The sequence below is a fragment of the Barbatula barbatula genome (assembly GCF_947034865.1).
Source record: "Barbatula barbatula genome assembly, chromosome: 3".
Taxonomy (NCBI): Eukaryota; Metazoa; Chordata; class Actinopteri; order Cypriniformes; family Nemacheilidae; genus Barbatula; species Barbatula barbatula.
The window spans coordinates 11483819-11509964 of NC_136764.1; the positions used below are offsets into that span (position 1 = coordinate 11483819).

The window sequence follows — 26146 nt, forward strand, 5'->3', positions numbered from 1 at the left end:
CCATGTAAGCAGATCTTTCGCATATTTATGTTAAGAGAGTTTCAGACGCACATTTTTTTCTGCTTGATACAGTACGTATCATTCTTTTTTGTCTGGTTATAGGGATATTGCCTCTGGACAACATTGATTTATTCATATATCCGACATATATAAATAACCCATGGCCAAGCTTCCAATTATCAAATCAAAGGACAAAACTAATTCCCGTCCTTCTTCTCATTTCAAAAGCCTTTTTACTTATACGTCACCATATGGAAATAAATACTAATGCAATTTACGTTTCATCAGGACTATAAGCATAGAGGATTTATTCTGTATTGATTTAGAAAAAGTAAATCACATGTTTATCATCATCTACTGTAACTCACTGTATTTGTGTTTAAGAATAAAATCTTACTAAAGATTACAGGTTCAATGTGCTGCTGTGAGATTGTTGACTGACACTCCACGTAACCACAATCCTCCAATAGTAAAATTCCTGCATCGGATAGCAATACATTTTACAAATTTAAATGGCTTTTTAATTTTTTTATGTTTTAAAATTCTGTTCATGGTACGTGCGTATATTGCAGTACTGATTCAAAGTAAAAATTCCCTAAGATCTCTGTAGTCAATTGTGATCTTTCTTATATCTGTTGTACATTATTGTTGTTTTCATTGTTTGTATCACTTTGTTCTACCCTTTACAGTTTAGGATACACTCTGCACGCACACACACGGCACAAACAAAAGTAACGGTATGACTATGTTGGTTGTCAATGTTTATGCTTGTTTGTCTTTGTTATTTTGTCCATGTTCGTAATTGTTTGTCTGGATCATTATGGAATAGTAAATTGACTCACTAGTTATGTTTGCATTATAAATATTAAAAAAATAAAAAACTGTTATGAGTTATGAGATTTTATCGTCATGAGGATTGGTATGTTGGAGTATGTTGATGTGTTTATTTATTATAATTTTGTGTTATTCAGTTTACACAGAAATTTGGTCAACAATGATGTTTTATTGTGTTTTATGAATAAATTGGAATTGAATTGAAGTATTCTCATACACTTATTGACTGACAACATTTATTTACAATCTGTTTTTCAGCTGTTTGAGATTTAATTTATCAGATCATGTTACTAGACTACAAGTATGTCTGCAATTGATGACATCAATTTACACCTTATCTCATGCCGCCATGTGTGTTTACTGCAACGTGGGGATAAGCTCAACCTCTTCTTTACCATGACCCATTTAGTGGTGAGAATGACAATTTTCCCCTCTGAGCAAAAGAACAAATTAACACGCACAGCTTCCGTGACCTAGAAAACATTCAATACTGGAATCTAACCAAGAAGGGAGTTGACGCAAATATCATATATTATAGTTCATCTTGTCTGTATCATATACAGTTAATCTTTGTACATAACACAGTTCACTACTATCCTTCACAACAGAGCGTTTCTCATACATTAAAGAAAAGGCAGTGTGCCTTTCTGTCTAAACACTACGTACCTATGATGCAGTCAGGAGATAAAAAATGTCTAAATTTGGAAAACATTTCATGCAAGGTGCATTCTGTCAGCTGTGTGTTTCTGTTTCTGTTGACTGATAAATCATTTCTATTTCCAGGAAATTGCAACCAGGCTTGATATCTAATAATTCATTTTTTCAAGAATTATAGGAAGAGTTGTATCTTTTGTAATCTGTTCCCCAATAACACTATTTAAACAATGTCATCTGACAGTAAGAAATAGTTTAATGTGTTTATATGAGCAATGTACAGAAGTGTCCAGAAAAAGTCTCTCACTTACATAAAATACTTTTGATGTTAATGTAATGAACTTTGACTTGTGCTGCATTAGGAGTAGGCTTGAGTGTCGCTGAGTAAACACATATACAGTATTCACTACAACCAAATCAGTCTGGCTCAACACACAGCACACGGCTGAATAAATGAGCACTGTGACACCTCTCTCGCTTCTCATTATCTCTCTGCTTTGTTTCTTTTTATTGAGACCTTTCTCTGTGCCTGTCTCCTCTCTCCCCCGCACTCTGCTCCGAAACACGTGAATCACATCGTACGCCCCCTCTCGTCTGTGCCAGGGTGAGTGGGACTTCGCTCCATTTTCTGTGTGTGCACTTCAGTCTTTTTCACATGTTTGTTCTCAGTCTGAATAATTACCGTATGTGGGTGGATGTATAAGCTTCACTCATTTTTATTCCTTTATAATGACCCAGTGGGAGGTTAACAAATTAATACTTCAAATGATGAATCTGCAGAGGAGAGAGAGAGCGAGAGAGACAGACGCAAGACATGTCAGGTCGCCAGCCATCTCATTTATTGCTCTCCTGCGATAAATATTTGATTCTGAGATTAACATTCATGGGGTAAATGTTACACCTGGGTCCACGAAGAGAGCCTGATATCACCTGTCAAAGTGATACTCTCAGGCCAGACCTTCGTACATCGATTGGAAATGCCTGTTAAATAGGAGAAGCAATTATTGGTTGACCTTCACATGTATTTGACCTAGTTTGACCTTGTGGTCAGAGGTGAGACAGCTATATAGAGTGAATGGCCTTAATTTGAGCTATTATTCTGACAGTGTCAATTTAAAATAGTCATCCCTCAGCCCCCAGGCCTACAATTGTTTATAAGTGAAAAGCTGACATCAATTACCATTGTTATTCTCTGCAGGCACAGATCTAATTAATATGTTTATGAAACTGAAGAAAGACATGAACTATGACAGAAAAACATTTTTATTATGTACGTGGCATATAGACATTAATCAATACATGCTTGCCCAGATAAGGATATGCTTCACCAACATTTACGCATTTAGCAGACGCTGGTAGCCTACCATACATTTGTTTCTGAGTAGGCCTATGCATGTTCTTGGCATTGCTATGCTTTAACCACTGAGCTACAGGAAAGGTTTTATTTCATGTTGGTGGCTATCGCTGTCTCTATAACAGGGGTCTCCAACCTTTTTGTAAGCGAGGGCTACCAAATATCTAAAATCCTCAAACTTTAAACATGTGATGCCTTATTTTTACGCTCACAGAACCAAATTCAGTTTTCTTTCAGATATTTTTGCACTTGAATATATTAAAGCTTATAACATTGGCTAATAATAAACTTTCATGACGATGTAGCACTTGGCTGATCGGTATAGTAACAGATTTGTCAACTGTCTTGAGCATTATCGGTGGGCACTGTAGAGGGCACCTTACAGAGTTCATGCGGGCAACCAGGTGCCCACGGGCACCACGTTGGAGACCATTGCTCTATACATTACGAAAACCAAGCATTGCATAATCATCTATTATTATTTATTTGAATGCAATCTAAACTTCTTTTTTTTTGGATCCTTACACGTGACAACAGTGCTCCGACCCCGCCCTTTTCTGTTCGTCTGTACTAGAGCTTCATGCGCATGCGTCCTGCGGTTTCTACCTGTAACTGTTACCTGTTTGCACGAGCAAAACGTAAAGATACATTTATATTGTCTGCCCGCTCTTGATATTTTAATGCGCTACACTAAGTACAACGACAGGCATATATTCATGTACTTAACGAGGACATAAAGGTTGGTGAGGGAAATAGGTCAGTAAAATTAAACTAGCTATAAGCCTACATCAAACCTGTAAAGTGACGTTTATTTATGTGTTTGTTTTAATTATAATTTAAATGTCTACCGTACTAAAGGGCTTTGTACGGTTGAAACTTTAATACGAAATGTCACGAGTCAAGAAAAGCGCATTCAAAATGAACTGAGAAGGATTTGAGACATCCAGATTTCGGAGGGAACAGGTGAGTCAATCAGGTTTTATTGTATTGCGCGGTAGATTGACTGTAGTTTTTTATTCAATGTGTAATGTTCATGTAGGGTTAATTTATGTTTGTTTTGATTTTCGGATCTTGCAGGATTATTGTTTTGTATAGTTGTGCATAGTTATATACGTTTGCATATTGTTGTATGTTGATTTCAGGACAGTTTGTCTAATTGTTGTAATAGGAAACATTTTGGGTTGATGTCTGTATCCTGAAGCGAACTCTACAATTCTTGCCTTCAGGGGGCGCCAGAGACATGGAGAGTTTCATTTCGGTTTTGCCTACAATGAATTCAAGGCTTGCTTGGCCAAGTAAATCCATCAGTATTCACTTTGATACCACCAGACTGAATAAAACAGTTTTAATCATTTCCTGGTGGCATTTGTTCAGCTTTGTCATCAAAAATGCTTTTAACATTAAAATCACCTCAAAGGCCTTGGCCAAAAGCTTAAGTAGGAGATTTGTTACTGAGAATAGACAGACTGAACGCAGATCCATAAATCTGAGATAGAATATCAAAGCTGGCATTACGTTGTCATGACACGACCAAATCCACCTCCTTTCTAAAATGTGGGCAATTATCCAACTTTAAAGTAATCAAATATTTCTCATTCCGGAGATGATTTTTTGTAGTTTGTGATAAATTCCGTCCAATAAAGTCTGTGGGATGACAGCAATGAAGGATGTAAAGGACACTAAAAACAATGAATGATTATTTAAGGCCCCGGTTCCTGTGAGGAGGGGCCCTGCGCCAGAGGGAGCGCAGTTTTTACTCTATTAAAGTGTCAGTGTAAAAGTTTAGCTTTCAGAGACGTAAGAGCCTGTGAGTCCTGCATTTGCAATGAATAGAGAGATGCACACTGTGTGTGTGTGTGTGTGTGCGCGTGTGCGCTAGTAGAACTGAAGTAGTAGTGGCACAAGTACAACTGAAACAAGATCATACAGTATCTCGCTCGCTCGCTCGCTCTTTCTCCTTTGTTTTTAAATGGCTTAGTATCCATACTGGGTTTGCTATTTTTAATGTCACATTTTCATTGTAAATACTCTGATTCAAAATAAAGTGGCAGTGGTCTTTGTCTTTGTATTGGGTACACTACATGATGTCTGAGATGTTCAAACACTGTGTTGATCAATTTGACTGGCATTGGATTGATGGCCCTTGTTTAGGAAGCAGTGCTGTTTTCGCCTGGGGGCTTACGTATTTGCCGGGCAAGCATGTGCGATTTTATGGAAAAATGTGGAAGATTTTCATGCATGAACATTCATTCTGGTCTAAGCTGTTTTTTTCAGCAGGGATAGTCTTTCTCTTTTTGTCTCTCTCCCCCTTATTTCTCTCTCTTTTTGTCCCTCTCCCCCTTTCCTCTCTGGCTGTTTTTTCAGAAGCGCATGTCTGTGATAAAGCTAAAGGTGACATGATAAGCTGTGCAATCATCTAGGTCTGAGGTGCCCTAATCCCTGCCTAAACCCTGTCATAAATCCATCTGTTATCTATGTTTCTTCTCTACTCCCAACACCAAAACACAAAGCACCCACACCGAGAAGACTCTTGTCAAGATGCATTCAGCCTGAAGATTCTGTGCCCGTGTGTCTGTGTGTGTGGGGACTGGCACTTTGATTTATGGTGCAACTCTGGCCCGTGCCTCTCTGGGCCAGCGGTGTGTGTTTGTTTTGTGTTGCACAGAGGACAGCGTTGAGCAAATGTTAGCATGCTGCACAGAGCTCTAACGTGTTTGCGTAAGTAACTCTACAGTAGCAGCCACTCACAAAGAGTGTGTGTGATCGTGTGTTGGTGGGCTATTGCCCTTCTCAATGATTCATTGCGTGTACTTCATTAGAATTCCAAGCGATTCATAATTACATTGCTATATTGAAATTGAATGCAGACACTGCATGGAATTGGGTTTGTGTGTGTGGATATTTGGGAGGGTGTGTGTAAGAGGATAACAGTAGATGTTTCTATTTGAGCTGGTCTAATGTAGTGGTTTTTAATGGCCGATATTAAAGGAATACTCCACCCAAAAAAGTGTTTTGTCATGAACCCCCCCAAGTTGTTTCAAACCTGCAAAAATGTCTTTGGTCTGTTGAACACAGAGAAAGATATTTGGAATAATGTTAGCAACTGACATTTCTGGGAGATCACTGACTACCATAGCGGGAAAAATTAACCATAGCTTCCCTAAATTCTTAAAAATATCTCAATTTGTGTTCAATAGAACGAAAATATGAATATATTTTTCCTACTATGGTAGTCAATGATCTCCCAGAAATGCTATTTGCTAACATTTTTCTAAATATCTTTTTTTGTGTTTATCAGAACAAAGACAATTATACAGGTTTGGAACAACTTGAGGGTGAGTAAATGATGACTGAATATTCAATTTAGGGGGAGTATCCCTTTAAAAAGCGTTTCCATGGCGCTGCCGGAATTTTGTTTTCTCAAGCGACATACCCAGTTTTGCGCTATTTGGGTCTGTTTATGTTCTTAATTGTTTTGTGTTATATAATCTGCATTATTATGTGTTATGTTTGTTAAATGCTACTGATGTACAGTGACTATTCTCACCGGTTCACTGTCACAGGTCACACGTGACATACGACTCAAAACATCAGACTCATCCACGCAGTTGAGCAGTGTCGAATCGCAACTCACGTAAAGAAATAACCTCCGCACATCCCTTGCAGTAGCAATAACAAACTGAGATGGCGACAAAGAAGCCAAGACTGCTGCTTAATTATGTTAATATAAATTTGTATTGTTATGTTACTGTACAATAATTGTATTAAATAAAGGATTTGTTGTAATAATCTACAGGCGCTCTATTGTTTGTGAATGTGTACCGGAAGTTCAGTTGGGGTCACAAAAGTGCACAAGCGCAGTAACGTTGTTAAGATGAAACCGTCTATAAATATGAACGTTGCCGTGGATTTTTGCGTGAAAAATAAATAAATCCATTGCTCTGTGGTCTTCTTTGAGACTGTGACTTTAAAAAGTGTTCTGTGTTGGGGCCTAATTTATAAAACATGCGTACGCACAATTTTGACCGTAAAGCGTGCATACGCAAGTTTTATAAATGAGGCCCCAGCAAAGAACACTTTTTAGAGTCACAGTCTCAGAGAAGACAAAAGCGCAATGGATTTATTTATTTTTCAATGGAAATCCTCCAGACTGATTGAGGCAAAGCTGCAGATAAAGACATTGTAAGTACCGGTATTTTTTAAGTAAGACCTCAGGGACCTGTGTCAGCTTGTGTAAAAGTAGGTGAAATGTCACTGTGACACGTTTGTCCGATCACTCGTAAAGCAATGTGTATGGCTTGTAAGCATGCTACGGGTTTGTCCTGTGTAAAGTTACCTTACTTGCATTTTACTACAGTATTTGTCTAAAAGGTTTTAAAATACTGACATATCAGTCTATCACTAGTCTTTATCTTGTTTTCCAGTAAAAAACTAGGCATAAATGTTAATGGAAGGGAACTTTAAGTCGGTAATACCCGCTGTGGTAACACTTTATAATAACTTTCTTTAATAAATCATTAACAATAATGCTTAACAAATCATGAGTTAATTGTGTTCACATAGCTAGAAATATGAGATAATGTGCTTGTTAATGTTGACTAATGTAGTTTTACTAAGCATTAATGCTAAACAGATCATTAGTTAATATTTACATAAGTAATTCAACTTTCAATTCATATGATCATGCACTTTTTAAAAAAACTTTTCTTTGTACTTATAAGTACTTTACAAACTATTCATTTAACCTATTATTCATCATTTCAACTCTGTAAAGGTCGTATTTGTTCTTTGTTTGTTGTGTTGACAATCTTAACAAACACATTAACTCACGTTTCTAGCTTTTTGAATATATAGTAACTAATGATATGTTAAGCGTTATATAATGTTTGTTAATTATTTAGTAATTAAAGTTACTTAAAAATGAGTGAAACCAAATCAGTAAGCAATGGTGTTATAAATTTGGCTTAATTAGATTAAAAAAGTATTTTACGCTGGTACAGTTAATGCCCATACATGTTCAAATAAATGTCATGCAAAAGGTAGGATTTCATTCTTACAGCTGGCATATTGAGTGTTTTGATTTCTCTCTTTGGGAGGAGTGACAGAGGAAGAGCATGTTGTATGTAAAGGAGACATCTTGTTCAAAGAGCCAGAAAAATAAGCAATGGTTTTGGAGATGGTTAGAGGGGCCAAGCAGTTATGCGGTTATGCATTATCCTCCTCCGTACGAGTGCAACAGAGGTTAATGTACTTCATCTTTACATCACTGCTCTATCTTCATAGGCAATTATAAAATCCATAAATTAGACATGCTGCCAAGAGGTCGTTTACGTATTTCTCTGCCTGTCTCCGTGTTTTATTACTGGACACTCAGCATACATGTAAAACCAGCATGAGTTTATGTTGGATTAAATTTATGGCTGATTTTACAATAACCCACAGAAACATTGCAAAAATGCAGACCCAGCATGAATCTTGATGTTTTTGGTGAGAAATCTGTTAGACATATACTATACTGTACTGTACTCCTAATGCTAGCTTCAGCATAATTAAATCATCCCAAAAAATTCATAGAGGGGGCGTATGATATGTACAACTTGGTGACTGACGGGTGTTTGAAGTCCGCCGAGTTCGGCTCAGATTCCATGTGGGCTTATTCGTGGGGAGGGTGGGTATACCACATTACAGTGACCTTTTATTTTCCAGCATACATGCGGGAATTTTCTGAGGCTCCTGTCACTCTGTAAGAGTCCACGGGTGTTTGTCATTGTATGTGCATGGCAGAGAAACAAAAAATGCATGCTAAGTGAGAGACACACAGCAGGCATTCCACAGCAAACTGTCACTTCCTCCTCCTTTAGCTCACACAGTGTGGGCGGCAGCTTGACATCTGTGTGTATGTGCAGCCGTGAGTGGGTCACCGTGTGTCTGAATACGTGTGTGTGGATGTGTTACTGATGTGTGCAGGAAAGAAGTTTTGTTTGTGTATAAAGGACCATGACAGAATGTATATTCTTTGATGTCACTCTATCATGTGTTTGTGTGTACTGAAGCTGAGAGACAGCGAGCGAGACAGAGAGACCTGTATAAATAGAGGATATGTCTGTGATGTGTGTTAGCAGGCTAAGAATTTCTATAGGCTACAGTATATAAGAGTCAGTGAGCTGTGGATGAATGAATGTCACAAAAACATGTCCAGGGGTCCCGATTTCTCTCTAGAATCAAAAGAACTGTAAGACATTATATTTAGTATGAAATGGGGGCTGTTTTGGGGGACTATAATTAAAAATCATTTACTTTGTTTTCATTAAAATTTAATCTGCAATTCCATATCGCAAGCTCTGTTTGAAATGTAATATTGCAAAAAATGGTGCTAGATAAGATGTTATTGGCTCGTAATCATATAGGGGAACCACTTTAAATGCTATAAAGAACCATAGTTTCAGTGGTTCTTCAGAGCTTGTTCAGCATTTTTGGGGATGACAGAGGTGCTCTATAAAACCAGTGAAGAATCATACAGGGGCTTAACGGGTTTATACGGAAGCTGCACTATATAGCACCTCAGTCATCCCAAAGAACCTCTGAAGAACCTCTGAAGAACCACTGAAGCACCAATATATGGTTCAATATAGCACTTTAAGTGGTTCCCCTATGATTACGAGCCAAGAACCACTTTAAGCGCTATAGCACCATTTTGTTTAGAGTGTGTATATAACTTGGGATGTCAAATTTCTCTCAAAATCGTATCCGACGGGCTGGGTAAATGTATTTGCTTTTTCATTCTAATAGACGAAATAAATGCATGCAATGTACATGAGCGCGACCGGAGATGACAGAAAAAACATACAGAGAGCAGCGGATTTATTTCTGCTTTGACAGATGTGAGACAGTGCCGAACACTGTATGCGTGTGTTAGAAATGGAATAGTGAGAAAAAATTCTGCTTGGTACGTTTTTCGTCTTTAAATCAAACTTTTAGGTCTTTAGGCGGCATAACTTAAATCCTGCCTGGCTTGCGCGCTTCTCAAAATGTTTACGCATCTCTTAACAGTCTCTTGTGGCTGTTCATCAAACGCCACAAAACAAAGCCAAAATAGAAGTTCACCGAAAAGCTGAAGTCTAACTTAAGACTTCAACACCGCGACGCTACTCTCCCATTGCGACACTCCCTGTTATTGCCTAGGACAAAAATGTATCAATTGCTAACATCTAACTACAATAAAAATCTAACTATATTGCCACCTATCAGTGCAACTGGGTAACTACTACCTTCCATGCATAACCTGTGTTACAGTAGCCTAAATTTATTTGACCTGAACCATCATTATTATAGTCTTACCATTGTGAATTGGGGTAAAATAATGAAGTCAGTTTTGAACACTTATAAACAATGAACAACAAAAAATTGCATTTGCAGCAGAGGTAAGCTAACTTTTTAGTTTTTTACCAAGTATTTATGAATGTAAAAAGTTTAAATTAATTTAAATTATTAAATTATTTATATTATTAAAATTATAATATATTAATTGTAATATATTTGTTTAATAAATATATTTTTGGAATGTGGTAAACCTGCTAAATTTTGATAACTTTAAACTTTAAAGAAATATTTACTTAACTTGATTTTTGCCTAAAGAAAATATACTGTTTTCATTTTATTGATGGGTGAAATATGACCCAATCCTTTTCTCAGCAGGTTTTGTGAGACGCACCGACTGTATTTGTCTCCCTGTCACACACCGACAGGAAATGACATTGAACAGGTTTAATTGTCATGTAATGTTTGTCTATGGTCATACTATGAAGCACCAAACCACAAACCCTAAACCTTAATGATACACTGTAGGGTACATGACTGGACTATGCGGTAGCCTGATACTTATTACTGCAAGATAACGCAGGGCTTGAATAGGGACTGTAATCCGGTCGTAATTCGTGTTTGCTCAGCACAGATGTGCAGCCATTGTCATGAATGATGACAGCGACAAGAGACCACCATGTGGGCGCATGACATTCAAGGGCGCATGACAATCATCCTAAATGAAATGAGAGATTACTTCGGATTAATGGTCTAAAGAGAAACGTGTCAATGAGAAGCAGAAATATCATAATGGGTTGTGTGCGTGTGTGTATTTGAACAAGATCAGAGACATGATCATTTCACTCAGGCTGAGGAAAAGGCCAGATTGAATCCTTGGTGATATTCACAGTACAGTAGACAGAACAAAAGTGTTTCACATTATGCCTGGTTTCAGAATGTGTGGGTAAAAAATTACAGTTGTTGTGTGATATGTAAATAGAAATAAAGAGCTTTTAGACAGTAATAATACATGTAAAGAAAATTTAAGGTTTTGCCTGCAGGGATTATGTCATGATTCACTTGACCTCAAGTAGGCCCTGTTCAACACAAAGAAAGATATTTAGAAGAATATTAGCAGCTGGTAGACAATAAATGGTAGTTAGGGTGCCTCAGTTGCAATTTCAGTTGCTAACATTCATCCAAAACAAAGAAACAAAGAACAAATAAATGTATACAGGTTTGGAACAACTTGAGGATTAGTAATTCACGACAGAATCAACATTTTTGGGTGGACTGTCCCTTTAACCAAGCACAAATATATGCCTGTATAATAAAGGGGAACATTTGTTTGTATTTTATATTCGCTGTCCTTCCGAAGCTTCAAATCTCCAAATCCAAGTTTTTCAGAAAATATAATTAAACACTGTACTTTGTAAATGATTAATGCTAGTGTCAAAGGTAACAGGCACTTTTTAATAGTTTTTATTGGTTAGATATTCGCAAAACCCTGTGACAAACATATAGGGTGACTAAAATTAATGATGGCAAAAAATTTAAATCCCGAAATATGGAGATACAAGGTTTTAGAAGGACAGCAGTGAGATTTAATTTGTTCATAAATAATTTTAGGAAAACATTGTTATGTAAGGAAACATGTATATTCCAGTTGCTATAGCTAGTCACTATTCATTTCCACCGTAGCTCTTTGGAATTTACTGGTAAAATCGTTGTGATGTGACATGAATTTTCCAAGTGAAAAAAATAATGTATTTTCCAAAATAAAACCCTATTGTGTGCAAATACAATTGTTAGTTAACATCAACTATGTGTGTGTGCGTGTGTGTAACACATGTGAGTTTATTTTGGATCAGTGCTGCTGTGGTTTGTGTGCTCCCCTAAGACCACATTCCGGTTTCTCAACCGCTTGCCAGCTTCAGTTGAGATGGAAGTGTTATTTGGTCTGACTAGAAATGTGGGACTTAAACCTGGCCTGTTTGTGTGTGCACGTTTTGGCTGATCACACAAAAATGTTTAGTGGCACCAGCGTACACTGCGCTTTTACTTTAGCGTGTGCTTTCTTTATGAGTGCGTCTGTGTTTGGGCCTCCATATGGAGATATTTACTCCGATGTCATGACACTGCTGTGGAAAATCGGTTTGTAGATCTGAAACCACAAAATCTGTGCTGATCCAGCCTTTGTATCTCACAGGTACTCCCACGTACTCCGAAGAGAACCGCAGGGGGCGAGGCCGTGCTTTGTTACGTCCCTCCCTTCAGGAAGAGCCGGGACAGGGAGTGGGAGAGCGGCTGAAACCTCTTTCTATCCCCCCTTCTGGGCCGAGTGAGGCTTTAAACACACACTGACTAGAACAAAACAACCCTGCAGTGATCTGTCTCTCCTTCTTTCTCCTTTTCCTTCTCATTGATTCCGTAGGAGCCTCCATGCAACGGGAGATCAGACCAGAGTGCGGATTGGAAGTAAGCACTGGAAAACATGCTGACCCCAGACCACATTTACCCACACCCATCCGCAGATTACAAGCCCCTCTGTGGCCGGGGCATGCCATCGACATTATTAATGGCTGCTAAAATGTGGCTACCTCAAGGTCCAGAGTAGAATAAATATCATTCATCACCGGCACAATTCAAACACGCAAGACAGATGAGTATTAATGTACATTCTTTTAGGCGGTGGGGATAAGTGCAGCTTGTGTGTATACTTGGAAGAGATATGTGTAACAAGAGGGGGAAAGTGAAATATTTTGACTTCAAGAGAGGACGTAGAGGGCAAACACGCTGTTGTACCAAAGAACATTTAGCGTTCTAATAAACGGGTTATAAATAGCCCATCACAACTTATTCACACTTCTGAAAAAGACACCACTTTGGGACCAAACTTTGATTGATTTACTTAAGGGGGCGCACAGTTGTTTTTCTCACATTTAACAAGGCCCCCAAACCGCTTGTCTGCTTTTCATCTGCACATGTTCGGTATAGAAACATCTATTCAGTATGCTGGATGATGTCATATAAGCGATTGCTCATCTGCAACAAGTTGCTAAAATGTCGGATGTTGATGAAATTTATTTTGACATTAATGGTTTAGAATGCATGTCTATCTGCTCTTTTTAATATTTATCACATGTTTGTACACAAATATGACACAGCTATACAAATAGTGTAATGCGTTCCAGATGAGATTTCTGCAGTGCACATGTGCTTAATTGTCTCGGTTGTCTCCGTTGTAAGAGACAGCAGTGGTAGTGAAAATGTTATAAAAATATCCTATTTTATCAATAGCTGTTATCAGTAGCATTGCATTCATTGGCAATTGTGCATGGTTATACCATAGTACTTCAGTAATTGTTTTTACTTTTCTAAGAACGCAAAGAACGGTCAGCTGTGGCCTAATGGTTAGAGCGTTGTGCTTGTGATCAGAAGGTTGCCGGTTCTAATCTCAGTGCCAGCAGGTCATGACTGATGGGCCCTTGAGCAAGGCACCTTACCCCTGATTGCTCTGCAGTAATGTGCCACTGTATAAAAAAACTACTTTTAAGTCGCTTTGGATAAAAGCGTCTGCCAAATGAATAAATGTAAATGTAAGAACGGACCTGTGTTCTTATGGAGACCGGTTTTGCAAGGAAGCCTTAGAAGAACGAACTTAGATGGACGCGCTGCAATGACTTCTGGGACTTCCCTAGAGGATTCATTAGGCGAATGGACGCACTTAAAGCGACGCATCCTTCCTTGATATCGAGAACACATCCAGGTACTTTCATGCGGTCTCTGTTCTTGAGTATTGGAACTGGACGTTGATGGTTATTGATGATGTAGAGCGAGAACACGAGGACACCAGATCGCTGAAGAATGCATATTGAGAAATGGCCTATATAATTTTACCAACAAAAAACTATTACAATAGTGAAACCATGGTAACCACAAATAAGTATATTTTCCTACAGTCAGTAACTATAGTTTTAACATGGTAATCAAGGTGAAACTATTTTTTACAAATGGTAAACAATTCAGCACAAAAACATGGTTGTTTCACTTTTACTATTATAAAACCACGCTTAATTTCTTTCGGATGCATTTAGCTAATGCTCCCTGAGCATACCATGCTATTTCCATTATATTTTAGCCTACTGTACCATGGTTTTACTATGCCATAATTAGTTATACTGTTCAGCTCTTTTACTGTTTAAAGTTTAGTTTGAATCAGAAATGTTAGCTGTAACCAGCGAAATTGCAGCCAAGCCCAGACTCCTGAGCACAGGGTTTGAGTACCTTTTGTGGACTGTTCCCCCAAAATTGGTCTAAAGAATTTTAATGGATTCTGGCAAATGGGAGCTAATTGTAGCGGTAAGGAAAGGTGGAGGGAAACAAATGGACTGTAGAAAGAGTCAAGTTTCAGAGAGGCACACTAAGGAGGATAGACACCATTGCAATTAAATGGAAAGCGAACTCTAGGAGAGCCGAAGGGAAGGAGCGTATGAGAAACAGTAGAGTTTCAAGTCCAAACAGAAGGCATTGCATTCCTTAAGTAAATTGCTGTGGTGGAGAACAAAGAAGATGCAAAAGACGTCTGTCAGGCTTTGGACTTTGAGATGCTGTAAATCAAAATAAGTTATTTTCTCTCTCTTGTGTGCTCCTGTTGAACTTGTGATGCATATAATATTTAATCCTCTTTCAGTGCTGTCATAGCTGAGTTGCCTGTTTAGGGGATGTTTTTTTTCTAATTGTGGTTGTTGTTCTTTATTTTTAGCAGTGTTGCTTTGCAGAATGAGTATAAACATAAATAATATTCAAAAAGTTGTGATGGAACAGCTTAGGTCTCCAGTGAACCTTACACTTTTTCCCTGTTTTAACCAGGGAAAAACAACAAGCTAGTATTTATATTCAAGCGATTAGTTTATGTTTTTGTGCAGCCCCTCCCACAGCAAAATTGTATTGGTCCAAAATAATACTTGACGGCTGTCTACAGTGTACAATACAACACGTGTTTTCTTACTCTGGGCTGTGTGTTTTTTGTGCATCATTTCAGCTTATATTGAAAACTGAAAAATAATGAATGATGAAAAAATAGCATCACAGGTTAGGTCAGTGTAATTTGGATAAAACATTTTTACTGGTTGCTGGAGACATATGGGGCATTAGGGCCCTGCTGAGCTGCTGAGAGGTATTCTTAGAGGCGGGTCTTATCTAAACTCTCGGAGGCTTGAAACTTGGTCCTTCACCTTGCCAGGTCAGGCGCTGAAAGGGGATCGGCGGGCATCATGGGAACCGAGCGAGTGGTGGAGCCAGAGGGGTCAGCGGATGACCTCGCGTTGCGGCTGGGCAGGCCGCTGACAGTCAGACGAGACCAAGACCACCAACAGGTCTATTTTCACAAGTTATGCACACAACATTGTGCTGTAAACAACAAAATAAACACAATTTTATTTTTTATTTTTATACTGTTTTACCCGTTCATGTAATAATTTCCTGTTTTTTTATAAATTTATATAAATAGGTATAGGATAATGCAATGTAAGTCGCTTTGGAAAAAAGCGTCTGCCAAATGCCTAAATGTAAATAATAAAGGTTTTTGTGTGTATTTGCTCTGATTTACTTTTATTTTAAACTAAAAAAGTTCCAAATTGCCATCTTAATTTCCCCTTAACCATGTATATATAAAATATACATGTTAAGATTAAAAAGTTGTAATTTATATGAAATATGTAACAATTAAAACAATTTTCAAAATATGTGCATAACATTTTAATTTTATTTGGTATTTCTAATTCAAATTTGTGTAATACAATTTTAATGTTTTGGATAAAATATTTTAGGGTTATTCCATCTTATTTCAAGTCTTATCAAGGATCCAAAATTGTGGTTGGTGGTTACACTTTCACCATTAACTATTAACTATATTGGTTGTATATTAGTATGCATAAAACACATATTAATGCCCTATTCTGCATGGCCTTATTCTACATCCCTTAATCCTTCCCAATACATAATCCGAAAAACTACCATATAAGCAATACTTAGGGGTTTATTGAGGCAAAATGTCTTAGTCGATAGTTAGTTAATAGTGGCAATGGGTCCCTATTCTAAAGTGTGACCTTGTTGTTTATGCATTAATCTCTGAAAACCTTCGTCCTGCTCAATCTTTTTCTCTGATCAAAATAAACGAATTTGCTTTCGATTCAACCAAAGAAAGGCATACTACAGGCTCCTCTGAAGGTCACAGTAATACCAAAATAATTTGTTTGTTTATCAGCAAGCGTGCCAGCATGATTACCGTACTAATTACTGCAGTCAGTGCATAAAATATTACCAAGTGTGAGCCACTCATGCTGCAATATTCATATCACAATCATGTTATTACTGTAAACGTGGCTCACTTTGCTACAGCAGTAATTAAAAACTGCTCTGATCACACGTATCTGTGGCAGCTTAGCACCGCCGCACTGTCAGTAATTAACACTGCCGCCCCATCTCTCGATTTCTTAATGAAATCACTCAGACAGATCATGGATTTCTCATTCATCTCAGCAGACCCGGCCCAGGCAAGTCACCTTCATAGCAAGTCAACCATGGGAAAACTGTAAGCGCGATTTAGAAATCTCTCCATCTTTGTCTTTCTCCTTCCCTACTTATCTAGAACACTGAAATCGATGCTAACATTGAAGCTGTACTTTGAGCAAAGCTTTGCGGGTTGTTCATATGGACGTAAGAAACCATGTAACGATAGAATGATATATGAATGGAGTTCACGGTGTAGCTATTGTAATTTTTGGCCAATTGACTTGGAAAGGAGAGACTTTTCCATGTTCCAGGCTCTGCTTAAAAAAATCTAAATGCCAAGATGAACAGATGGGATAGGGCATTGTGGACGGAATTCTGTACGCCGATATGCGATATTTACATATCTAACTAGGTAGCCCACGCTCCAAGATCCAGTCAGCTGCTGTCTCAAGAACTCAAGCCCCACATCCGATGATTTATTAGGGTCCTGGCGCTGGTGAAACCTGCTACCTGGCTGCTTTCCGCACCGCTCTGCATGTGTGTGTGCTACACAAGTCAGTTTGTTATTTGGCATGTGTGTGTGTGTGTGTATGCGAATGTCTGTTCATTTCCATATGTCTGTGTTTGCTTGTCTGGGTGTCTGTGTGTGCATAAGTCTGCATATGTTTATGCTTTTGAGTGCGTGTAACCGAATGCGCTTGTCTGAATATGACCTCACGTAGTGTGCCATTGGCACGGCAACCCTTTTGAGACAATAAAATGGCTCACCGTTTTCCAGCACCTGCTGCCTGGTTTCTACGTCAAACTTTTACCTCTTAGCACCATCGAACGTTGATTCGCGGACAAATGGCACAGGACGTTTAAACAAAGAGATGTGAGGCGCAATTTTGAATTCATTTATGGTTTGGGTTAACGCTAAACAGTTATGGCAGCTCGCTTGGTTATATGACACAGTACAGTATTCCATGACAAATCTCATGTCCCGCTGTTTGAGCAATGGTATACAGAAGTCACAGAGAAAGAGGTTATGGAGCTTTCTTGAATATCAGAATATTGTAATGTGTTTTGCAGTCACGGTTGACGCTCTCTTTCCCTTTCATTTCACATTAATGCTGTTTTTTCGCTTTCCAGACGGCGAGAGCTGCCCGGTGTGATGGGACTGTAATGCCTTCACCATTCAACTGCTTACTTTTGAGTTGCTGCGCTCTTACAACTAGATTCACAGCCATTGTGCCACATCTGAAGCCTGCTTAACTGCTGAGGGGTTGTGGCTGGCACTAGGCTGTTATTTAAATTTCTTAAGAAGTAAACAATTGGTAAATAGCAGCCGCACTACAGCAAACCTTGAAACCCTGTGGCTCACCGTCCACACCATTGTGGGATGTTTGCCAGTGGAGGTCTGGAGAAATAAAGAACCGGTAGTTTCCTTGGTTTAAGAAGCTATCACACTTTGGGATTGTTGATATTGTGGAAGCTTGTTAATGTCCTTGGTGTTCGAAAGCCCTCCAGTGCTGTTAAGTCAATGAAAATTGGTGGACATGTGGGATGGAGTCTTCACAACAGATGCCCTGTGCAGTACTTTGGGACTTTGTGTCAATTTACATAATAACAGCCCAAACTCAATTCAAGTGTAAGATACATTGATTGTTGGGTATCTGATGGCGTATTTGGGAAAACATGAGGGACTGCAGGTGATTAGGAGCTCTTACGCTATCCATTGATTTCTATTCTGAGAGGGGAAAGAGCAGTTGAGATGGTAGAGAAGCCTGATAGCTTTTTGTTTGATTTGCAGTCTGGAATCCATTCACACACTCGAGGGAAGGGAACGGGACTCTATCTCGAACAAAAAGGTTTTGGGAGAATTGTGCGTAGAGGGAGAGAATAGATGTGATTCATTCCTCATTTTTATCAGAAAGAGGAAGAACGTTATATGTGAAATGATCAGCGAGGTCTTTTGGGTAGAAAGACGGGCGCATTCAAACAAAGAATCTTCTCTCTTCATTTGGCTCCTTTGAATTTTTATAGAAACATCTAGTAACCATACATCTTTATGAAAGATTGAAAACCAATCAATCTCTTATTTTATTTCACTAGGTCACATTTCAATCGTGGGAGCTGAGAGTGGAATAAATGCCCATGTTGTATTTACGGCACGTGTGAAGATTTGTAGCCTCTTGCAGATAAAACAGCCAAAATATCTCTTCTTCAGTTTCTTTGTTCCTTTATCACAAACACCCACGCACTTCACCAGACTGCTGAGCCCATCCTTTTAATTTGGCCCGCCTGCATTCGTATTTTATACATCCTCAACTACATTTTAACAATCTGTCGCTCATTGGGTGTTTGCATATGTACAAGATGTGCACATTAGTGCAGAGTGTCGTCTGATATGTGTATACATTGTCTGGAAGATTCCAAGAGGCCGTATGAGAGACGGGGTGTACAGAGAGTAGATGGCGTCCCGTTCGAAGTTGCCAATTACTGACCGCAGTGTCCCTTGGGGGTGCAGGGTGCACTCTGTGTGGAGGCCTGTGTTAGCATCGCACAATACAGATGTGTGGGCAGATGCCATCTGGGGCTCGGAGAACAAAACAAAATGTGGGGGCGCCGTTCAGGGAATTCAGTCGGGAGACCTGAGAATCAAGGAAGAGAATGGAAAATGATCTGACGGTAATCAATCAAACAAAAGTGACACAAATGACCAAACACAACGGCCTCGAACACACAACCCTCCTTCAACGCCGCCTGTGGCGATTCTCCGCCCACCAGCTATAACGCGATCAATAGGCCTTCGTCGATGAGCAGAAGCGATTGGTCGGTAATGCTAAAAAGCGGGTCGCCTCCTCGCCAGCTAATTGGGCCTTTATGATTGCGCAGTCTTTCGTGCACATCGAGAAAATAAAACGCCATTCTCTTCGTCAAACTGAGTGACAATCGATGTTGGGCAACGCCAGATGCTCCGCCCGAAGTCATTATGTTGGGCGAAATGGTTTCGACGGAGCAACGGCGTCGCCACAAAGCGCCTCGATCGTGGCCCTAGAGACGAAGTCTTGAATGTCACCTGCTCCTCAGTCTAATGCTATTAAATTCGAGAGGCCCCAGACGCATATGAAACAGAACAAAAACGTAGCTCTTCTGGCCTATACATAAACAGGAAGTGCTAGACATGGTCAGACGAAACCTGAATGTTAAAGTCTGAGAAGACTGTGGCCTGATACTCAAATAAGGCGAGGGGGAAATTATACTACAGCCATCAAACAGACTTTAAGTGGTGGAAAAGCATCAAAACTTTACATTCAATCTACTGAGACCATCACATCAGTGGTTTTAATCATTAAAAAGATAAAAAACAATGCAGCATTTCCTCATTTATAATAATTGTAAAGTATTTTTCTACTTTTGTTGGTCACTTCGGCTAAAAGTGTGTGTCTTAAAGGTGTAAAATGTATATCCACTGTCCTTATCATTTCAGAAGTGCTCAACACCGAGGACACAGAAACATTTTTATTGTAGGAGGACTGAATAACTGGCAGGTTGGTGTCCTGGTTATCTAGCAGTAAAAAGTTCACACTACATATAGTATACAATGTAGCTTATGTTAACTTAAATATACATATCTGTTTTAGATAAAGATAACAGATTATTTATTTAAGTTTCAGAACTAAAGCAGTGCGCTCTTATATCTGTGTATCCCAGACACGAGCATTTATCTTCTAGTGACACAACAATGAAGTACTACCCCTGTTAATGTTGAAAGTATAAACATTGACTTGGCTCTTCCAGCTCCGTCAGCCTCCAGGGCGGCACCGAATAACTCAGAGAGTTACTCTCCCTTGCAAACCATCCATATGCAAACAGGCTGTTGTCAAAGTTGTCAGCACACTGTCAGCCCCACCTTCCGTTACAGGATGTGGATTGGCTCATCATGTGGGCCACATGCAGTTAGCCATTGCGATCTGCCGGCATTTGCGGCTATTGATGGTTTTCAAGGATGGAGAGGCGCGTTTGGTGCGCAGATCTGGTTGTGGGCGTCATGCAAACGGTTGATTGACAGGGGCAGGAAAGGTCGTGAAGCGTAGGCGCATAGTGTAAAGAGGCATAAAGGTTCACGAACCGACATTAGAAACTTATTTCGCAGCATGAAATCGCAGCACTCAAGCAGATGCTTTTCACAGAAGTCTGGAAACTAAACATGTTGTGAATACATTTCGATGCATTTATATGATTTATTATTACCAATTCTTAAAATATTTTCTCCAGATTAAATGATTACTGAGAATCTACGTTTTCATACACGACATGGCCGAATTACAGATGGAAAGCTTTTCTCGATTGTTAAATTGAACCGGATTTGTATAAAGTACAAACGCTAGGCGGCGCACTTGTTCTTTATACTATTGGGGTTGTACAACTTAACTTTTATTTGTCATTTGTATGACTTATGCAGCAATCATTATTATGACCAGGGTGTTTATTAGAAACCGTGCTCTATATGTTAGATAGGCTCTGGATTTAAAACTCTCTCAATTCTCTTTCTCACACACACGGATGCAATCTTTAAGGATTTGTCTTTCTCCCTCGCTCTCATTTTTTTTGAAAGTCCTGGAAAAGGACTTTCTAGGCATATAGAATTTTTCAGATACCACTCACCTGCTGAAAAATAGGCTTGCTATTTACCCGAATAGAGAGACTGTTGATTTTTGGCGTCTCGCTGTGACATCGCGTCAGGCAGAAAAGATCCGCCCCTCGGCGGTGATCAGAGCGCTCTGCGCATCACACTTATTCCACTGGGATAGACGCAACTTCGGTCCGTGCGCGGAGCGAAGGAGACGCACACCGAAATGACACCAATGGCTGCGCTTGTGTTTACGGCGACTTTAGCGCTAATAATTTGGATACCGACTTTCGCATTAACCGCACGGGTCTACCCTCCTAACGAAGGTAAGGATTTACCAAAGGAGCGCAATTTATTGAAGTTTTGGTCTTTTGAGGTTACGACTTGGGACAGCGTAGAGTGCTCTATGGTCTATTTCTTAGTGCCATCTGTTTTCCCTGGGACTTTATTAAGTCAACGTAATGGATTTATAACATTTTATACTAAAGTCTCTTTGGGCATCTCCAAGTGTCTGTTGTCGTTTCCAAATCCGCAGTCCCGATCCAAGATCGCGCCGTCCAACACTCGAAGTTCAACACGGACTCTATTAGGACTTGAACACTCGCACTGTTTGAACACATATCTAATTGAAATTTTGCAATTTACAGACACCAGCGTCATGAAATGTTGTATGGATAGCCACAATGGAAATTATAAGTTGCGCTTTGTTGATATCAAAGAAATGAAGGAAAATTTTGCTTATTTAGGGTATTTTATTTAAGCAATGTAAATCCGCTCATCATAATGGACAAATACACGCAGAGGTTTTGCAGTCTAACTAGACTGTTAGTCTTCCAACTCTTGAAACTATCACATGAGACGGAATGCATGCTTTTTTATTTTAAGGTTACAAGTATTTTGGAGCTTTATTGGAGGATAATATAAAAAAGAAAAAAACACCAGTGATTTTAAAGCGCCTTTCAGGGCCGCATTCAAATAATGAATTATGTCTATGAAACTGCGGGCAAATCTTTAACGCTTAAAATAGACAAAATACATCCTGTGTTGCAAAGATAAAACGTCTACATATAATTGATATAATGCTGCGAACTGACTATTTTTCATCTCTTATGGATTTATTTTGCTTAGTCTATAGTCGATTTAGGATTATTGGCTAATAAATGGTCAAGAAAGTCATATATAAAAAATATATTTAGTCCAAATATAAGAGTAAATTATTGACGTATTTACAGTGCATTTAGATTTCTTGCTTATTATATGATTGTCAATTAATACCAGGCCTAGATGTCCGGGGCATAACGAATGTTAGTTGAGAACAATTGTGTAGCAATTGAAACAACTTGTGACTTAAAAGTTAGTTTGATGTCGTCCTGATGGATGCTGGACGCTGATCACCCCTCATCAGTGATTGATGGCATGTTGTCTTTCCGCAGTGACGCTGCTGGACTCGAGGACTGTGCAAGGCGAACTGAAGTGGGTTGCGAGTCCGACGGAAGGAGGGGTAAGTTCGGAGAAGGCGAAAGATCATGTTGCTTTAACTTGTTTATTTGCGTGGAAAACAATCGCCTACGTCTCATTATGAGTTTATTGCTTTAAACATGGTCTTGGGAACCATATTCACACCGTTGAAAAAACGGACAAGGAAAATTAGCCGTTTTGACCACAACAGGGACTGCAGTGTAGAAGGTAAAGAGATGGCCTCACGTCGTTTCAAAACCTTGCCGAAAAGTGATGGAAAACAGCTTAAGAGGCGACACGGTATGCAATCAGTAGTTTTTGCATTAGCACACGGAGACTAATGAGATATACACAATCCATAATTATAAACCCCGACAGCTGCAATGGCTTCGTTCTGTATAATTTGATGTTTTATAGGCTACAGACTGAGAAACGACTGGAATTTAAGTGCTTGTACTCGGGATAATTCATTTCTAAATTATATGCATTTGATAATGTTAATTTATTTGTGTCATTCATTGGTTGCAATCTAAAAAATAGTGCAGATGGAATTTTATAGGCTATCCGTGAATTGTATATTTCATTTGCGCATCGTTTATTAGGAAAGGCCAACAATTAGTATGAAATTTTATATTAAATTAAATTTCATTACATTTTAATATACTTTTTGTTCATATTTTACATTCATTTACTATATAAGTTTAATTGTTGTTAAAGTGTATTTTTTCCTTTAAAAGTGTCTGAACGGGTTAGTGCATGCAGTTATACGAAAAATTGTGCTTGTAAAAAATGTCCTCTGAATCGATCTATTGAGAACCCTGTGAAGTAATTTATGGGTTTTATTTGATCAGCATTTTCTTAAATTAGGGTACAATTAGGCCTCCTCCAGCTCTCTCTCTCTCTCTCTCTCTCTCTCTCTCTCTCTCTCTCTCTCTCTCTCTCTCTCTCTCTCTCTCTCTCTCTCTCTCTCTCTCTCTCAGTGCCCAGTTTGCTTGGTTTCAGGTTTAATGGTGAACTTGGCATTTAAGGAAACGTAACCCTGCACAACCAAGCAACCCTTTGCTGCTTTATCTCATCAACCCAGTTGATTGACAGGGTCCCGGCTGAGCCCCCTCCCTCATGCAATCAGGCCAAATGTACAGCTTTATCTGCATGACAGCTGGGATTTCTACACTTACGACTTTCAAAGAGTAAAAAGCGAGAAGAAAAGAAGGCGTCATAGATCGTGACAGGCCTTTTCAAAACTTTTCTTTGTCACACACATCTCATTTTAAACTCTCACCAGCAGGAAGTATGTAACTCTTAGGCCTGTGTTATTATAGTAGCCTAATAGAGGATTGATGGTGACCATGAAGATAACGTTGTAGATGTTTCTAGGCAGTGCGTTTGTTTAGAATGTGTGCACGATTGCTGTGCTTGCCGCTGTATTGTTTAAAACAGCACTTTTAACTGTGAAGTATTCAAGAGCGGAGTGTTAAACGCAGAGTAACATCTTACCCCATTTGCAGGAATCCATCAAGTCAACACCTTCTATCTCCATAAAACATCTGTTTTAGCTGGCTTAAAAGTTAGTCTAAATATTAATGTTCAGAAATGGCCCTCGTCTGGGATGCATACTTTGAAGCACTTATACGTAATATGGCTGCTTAACATTGCTTTTGAAATCATACCACTTTAGTTTAGCTAACAATCTGATGTATTTATCTTGTATATTAAATAATACTTTTAAGAATTTATAATGCGCTGTGAAGGTTAAGTATTTAAAAGTTTACTTGTCTAAAGCCTTTGTGTAGGCTACCACATGCGGATACTAAGTTAACAGAAGTTGACAGATGTGTGATTAAATTCTCATTATCATACCGTAATCAATGAAATCATTGCGTCTTTGCAGCTGTTGGTCTGTGGAATATCTCCAGCACTGGGCCTGGAATTGTGTGCACCTGCCGAGACAAAAACCCCTCTCGGGCAGAATCTCTATAGGCTTACTTATCACTCTGTCTTTCTCTCTGTCTCTCTCTCTCAGTGGGAAGAGGTGAGCATCATGGATGAGAAGAATACGCCAATCAGGACGTACCAGGTATGCAACGTAATGGAACCCAGCCAGAACAACTGGCTTCGAACAGACTGGATCCCTCGTGGCGGAGCCCAGCGCGTCTACATCGAGATCAAGTTCACCCTGCGTGACTGCAACAGCCTGCCTGGAGTCATGGGAACCTGCAAGGAGACCTTTAACCTTTACTACTACGAGTCTAACAATGACAAAGAGAGGTACATCCGTGAGAACCAGTTCACCAAAATCGACACCATTGCCGCCGATGAGAGCTTTACGCAGGTGGACATAGGAGACCGCATCATGAAGCTGAACACGGAAGTAAGAGATGTGGGAATTTTGACACGAAAGGGCTTCTACCTGGCGTTCCAGGATGTCGGGGCCTGCATTGCCCTGGTGTCCGTAAGGATCTTCTATAAGAAATGTCCCCTTACCGTACGCAACCTGGCACAGTTTCCTGACACCACCACGGGAGCAGACACCTCATCTCTAGTGGAGGTGCGGGGTTCCTGCGTGGACAATTCTGAGGAACGAGAGGTTCCCAAGATGTACTGCGGAGCAGATGGAGAATGGCTGGTGCCTATAGGAAACTGTTTGTGTAACCCTGGCTACGAGGAACACGGAGGAACCTGCCAAGGTAAGAGCTCGAATAACCTGCTGGCTCAATGCTGTTTTACTCTTTGGTTTCTCGCAGCCTTTGTATGCCGAAATGTGTCTGTTGCGATTAGAGATTTACACACCTCCCACACGGAAAATAAAATAAACAAGCCCAGATCGCCCAGCAGTAATATATTCTATAATTTAAATCTGCGAGGTGAGAGAGTGGTGAGATCATTACAACTGAAGTTGGTCCAGATGCAGTTTTCCCCTTAGGGATGTGTGAGTTGACTCAGATGTAGACAGCTGGGCACTCGGCAGATCACTGCGAATTAAGCGAGCGTTGCTATTCGAGAGGTCTGGTTATGATTATGAATCGCCTTGTTTGATATCAAAACACCTCCCTGTGGATCTGTGCATGAAAAATGTTACCGCTAATTATTTTGTTGGAGCAACAGCCATGTGGTTCATGTGCGGAATCCATTTAATTAGATCACGGACGAAGGCTCTCGCACCCTTTGCTTTGTGTCTGTCTCTCTCTCGTTCTCTGCGCTATCTCTCGAGAGCATGTGTGATGGTTTTCAGTTCGCATTGAAGGCTGAAAACCTGATTGACAAAAGTCTGAAAGAGCAAGAGAGATAAAAGAAGAAAAGGAGAGGATCAGATCTGTCACCAGAGGGCCGTTTCTCTCTCGGTGCGTTGGCTATGATTCGCAGCATCCGTCGTCAGGCCGTACGGCAGTAAAGCGGTGATATAGTGTTTGGGGTAA

The 26146-nt window shown here is 39.5% G+C and overlaps 1 protein-coding gene across 3 annotated transcripts in view; it reads left to right on the forward strand.

The window, feature by feature from the left end:
- Positions 1-21438: 21438 nt before the first annotated feature.
- Positions 21439-26146, forward strand: part of epha4a (eph receptor A4a) — a gene marked incomplete at its 3' end in the record, with an annotated part of 35026 nt that continues 30318 nt past the window's right edge. For 2 of the 3 annotated variants that reach the window (XM_079453773.1, XM_079453774.1), the window contains exons 1-3: positions 21439-21598; positions 22706-22773; positions 24754-25417. In XM_079453773.1, the coding sequence (XP_079309899.1) occupies positions 21499-21598; positions 22706-22773; positions 24754-25417 (832 nt within the window). In that variant the 5' untranslated portion in view covers positions 21439-21498. The remainder of the gene's footprint in view (positions 21599-22705; positions 22774-24753; positions 25418-26146) is intronic. The other variant, XM_079453775.1, reaches the window with a different exon arrangement.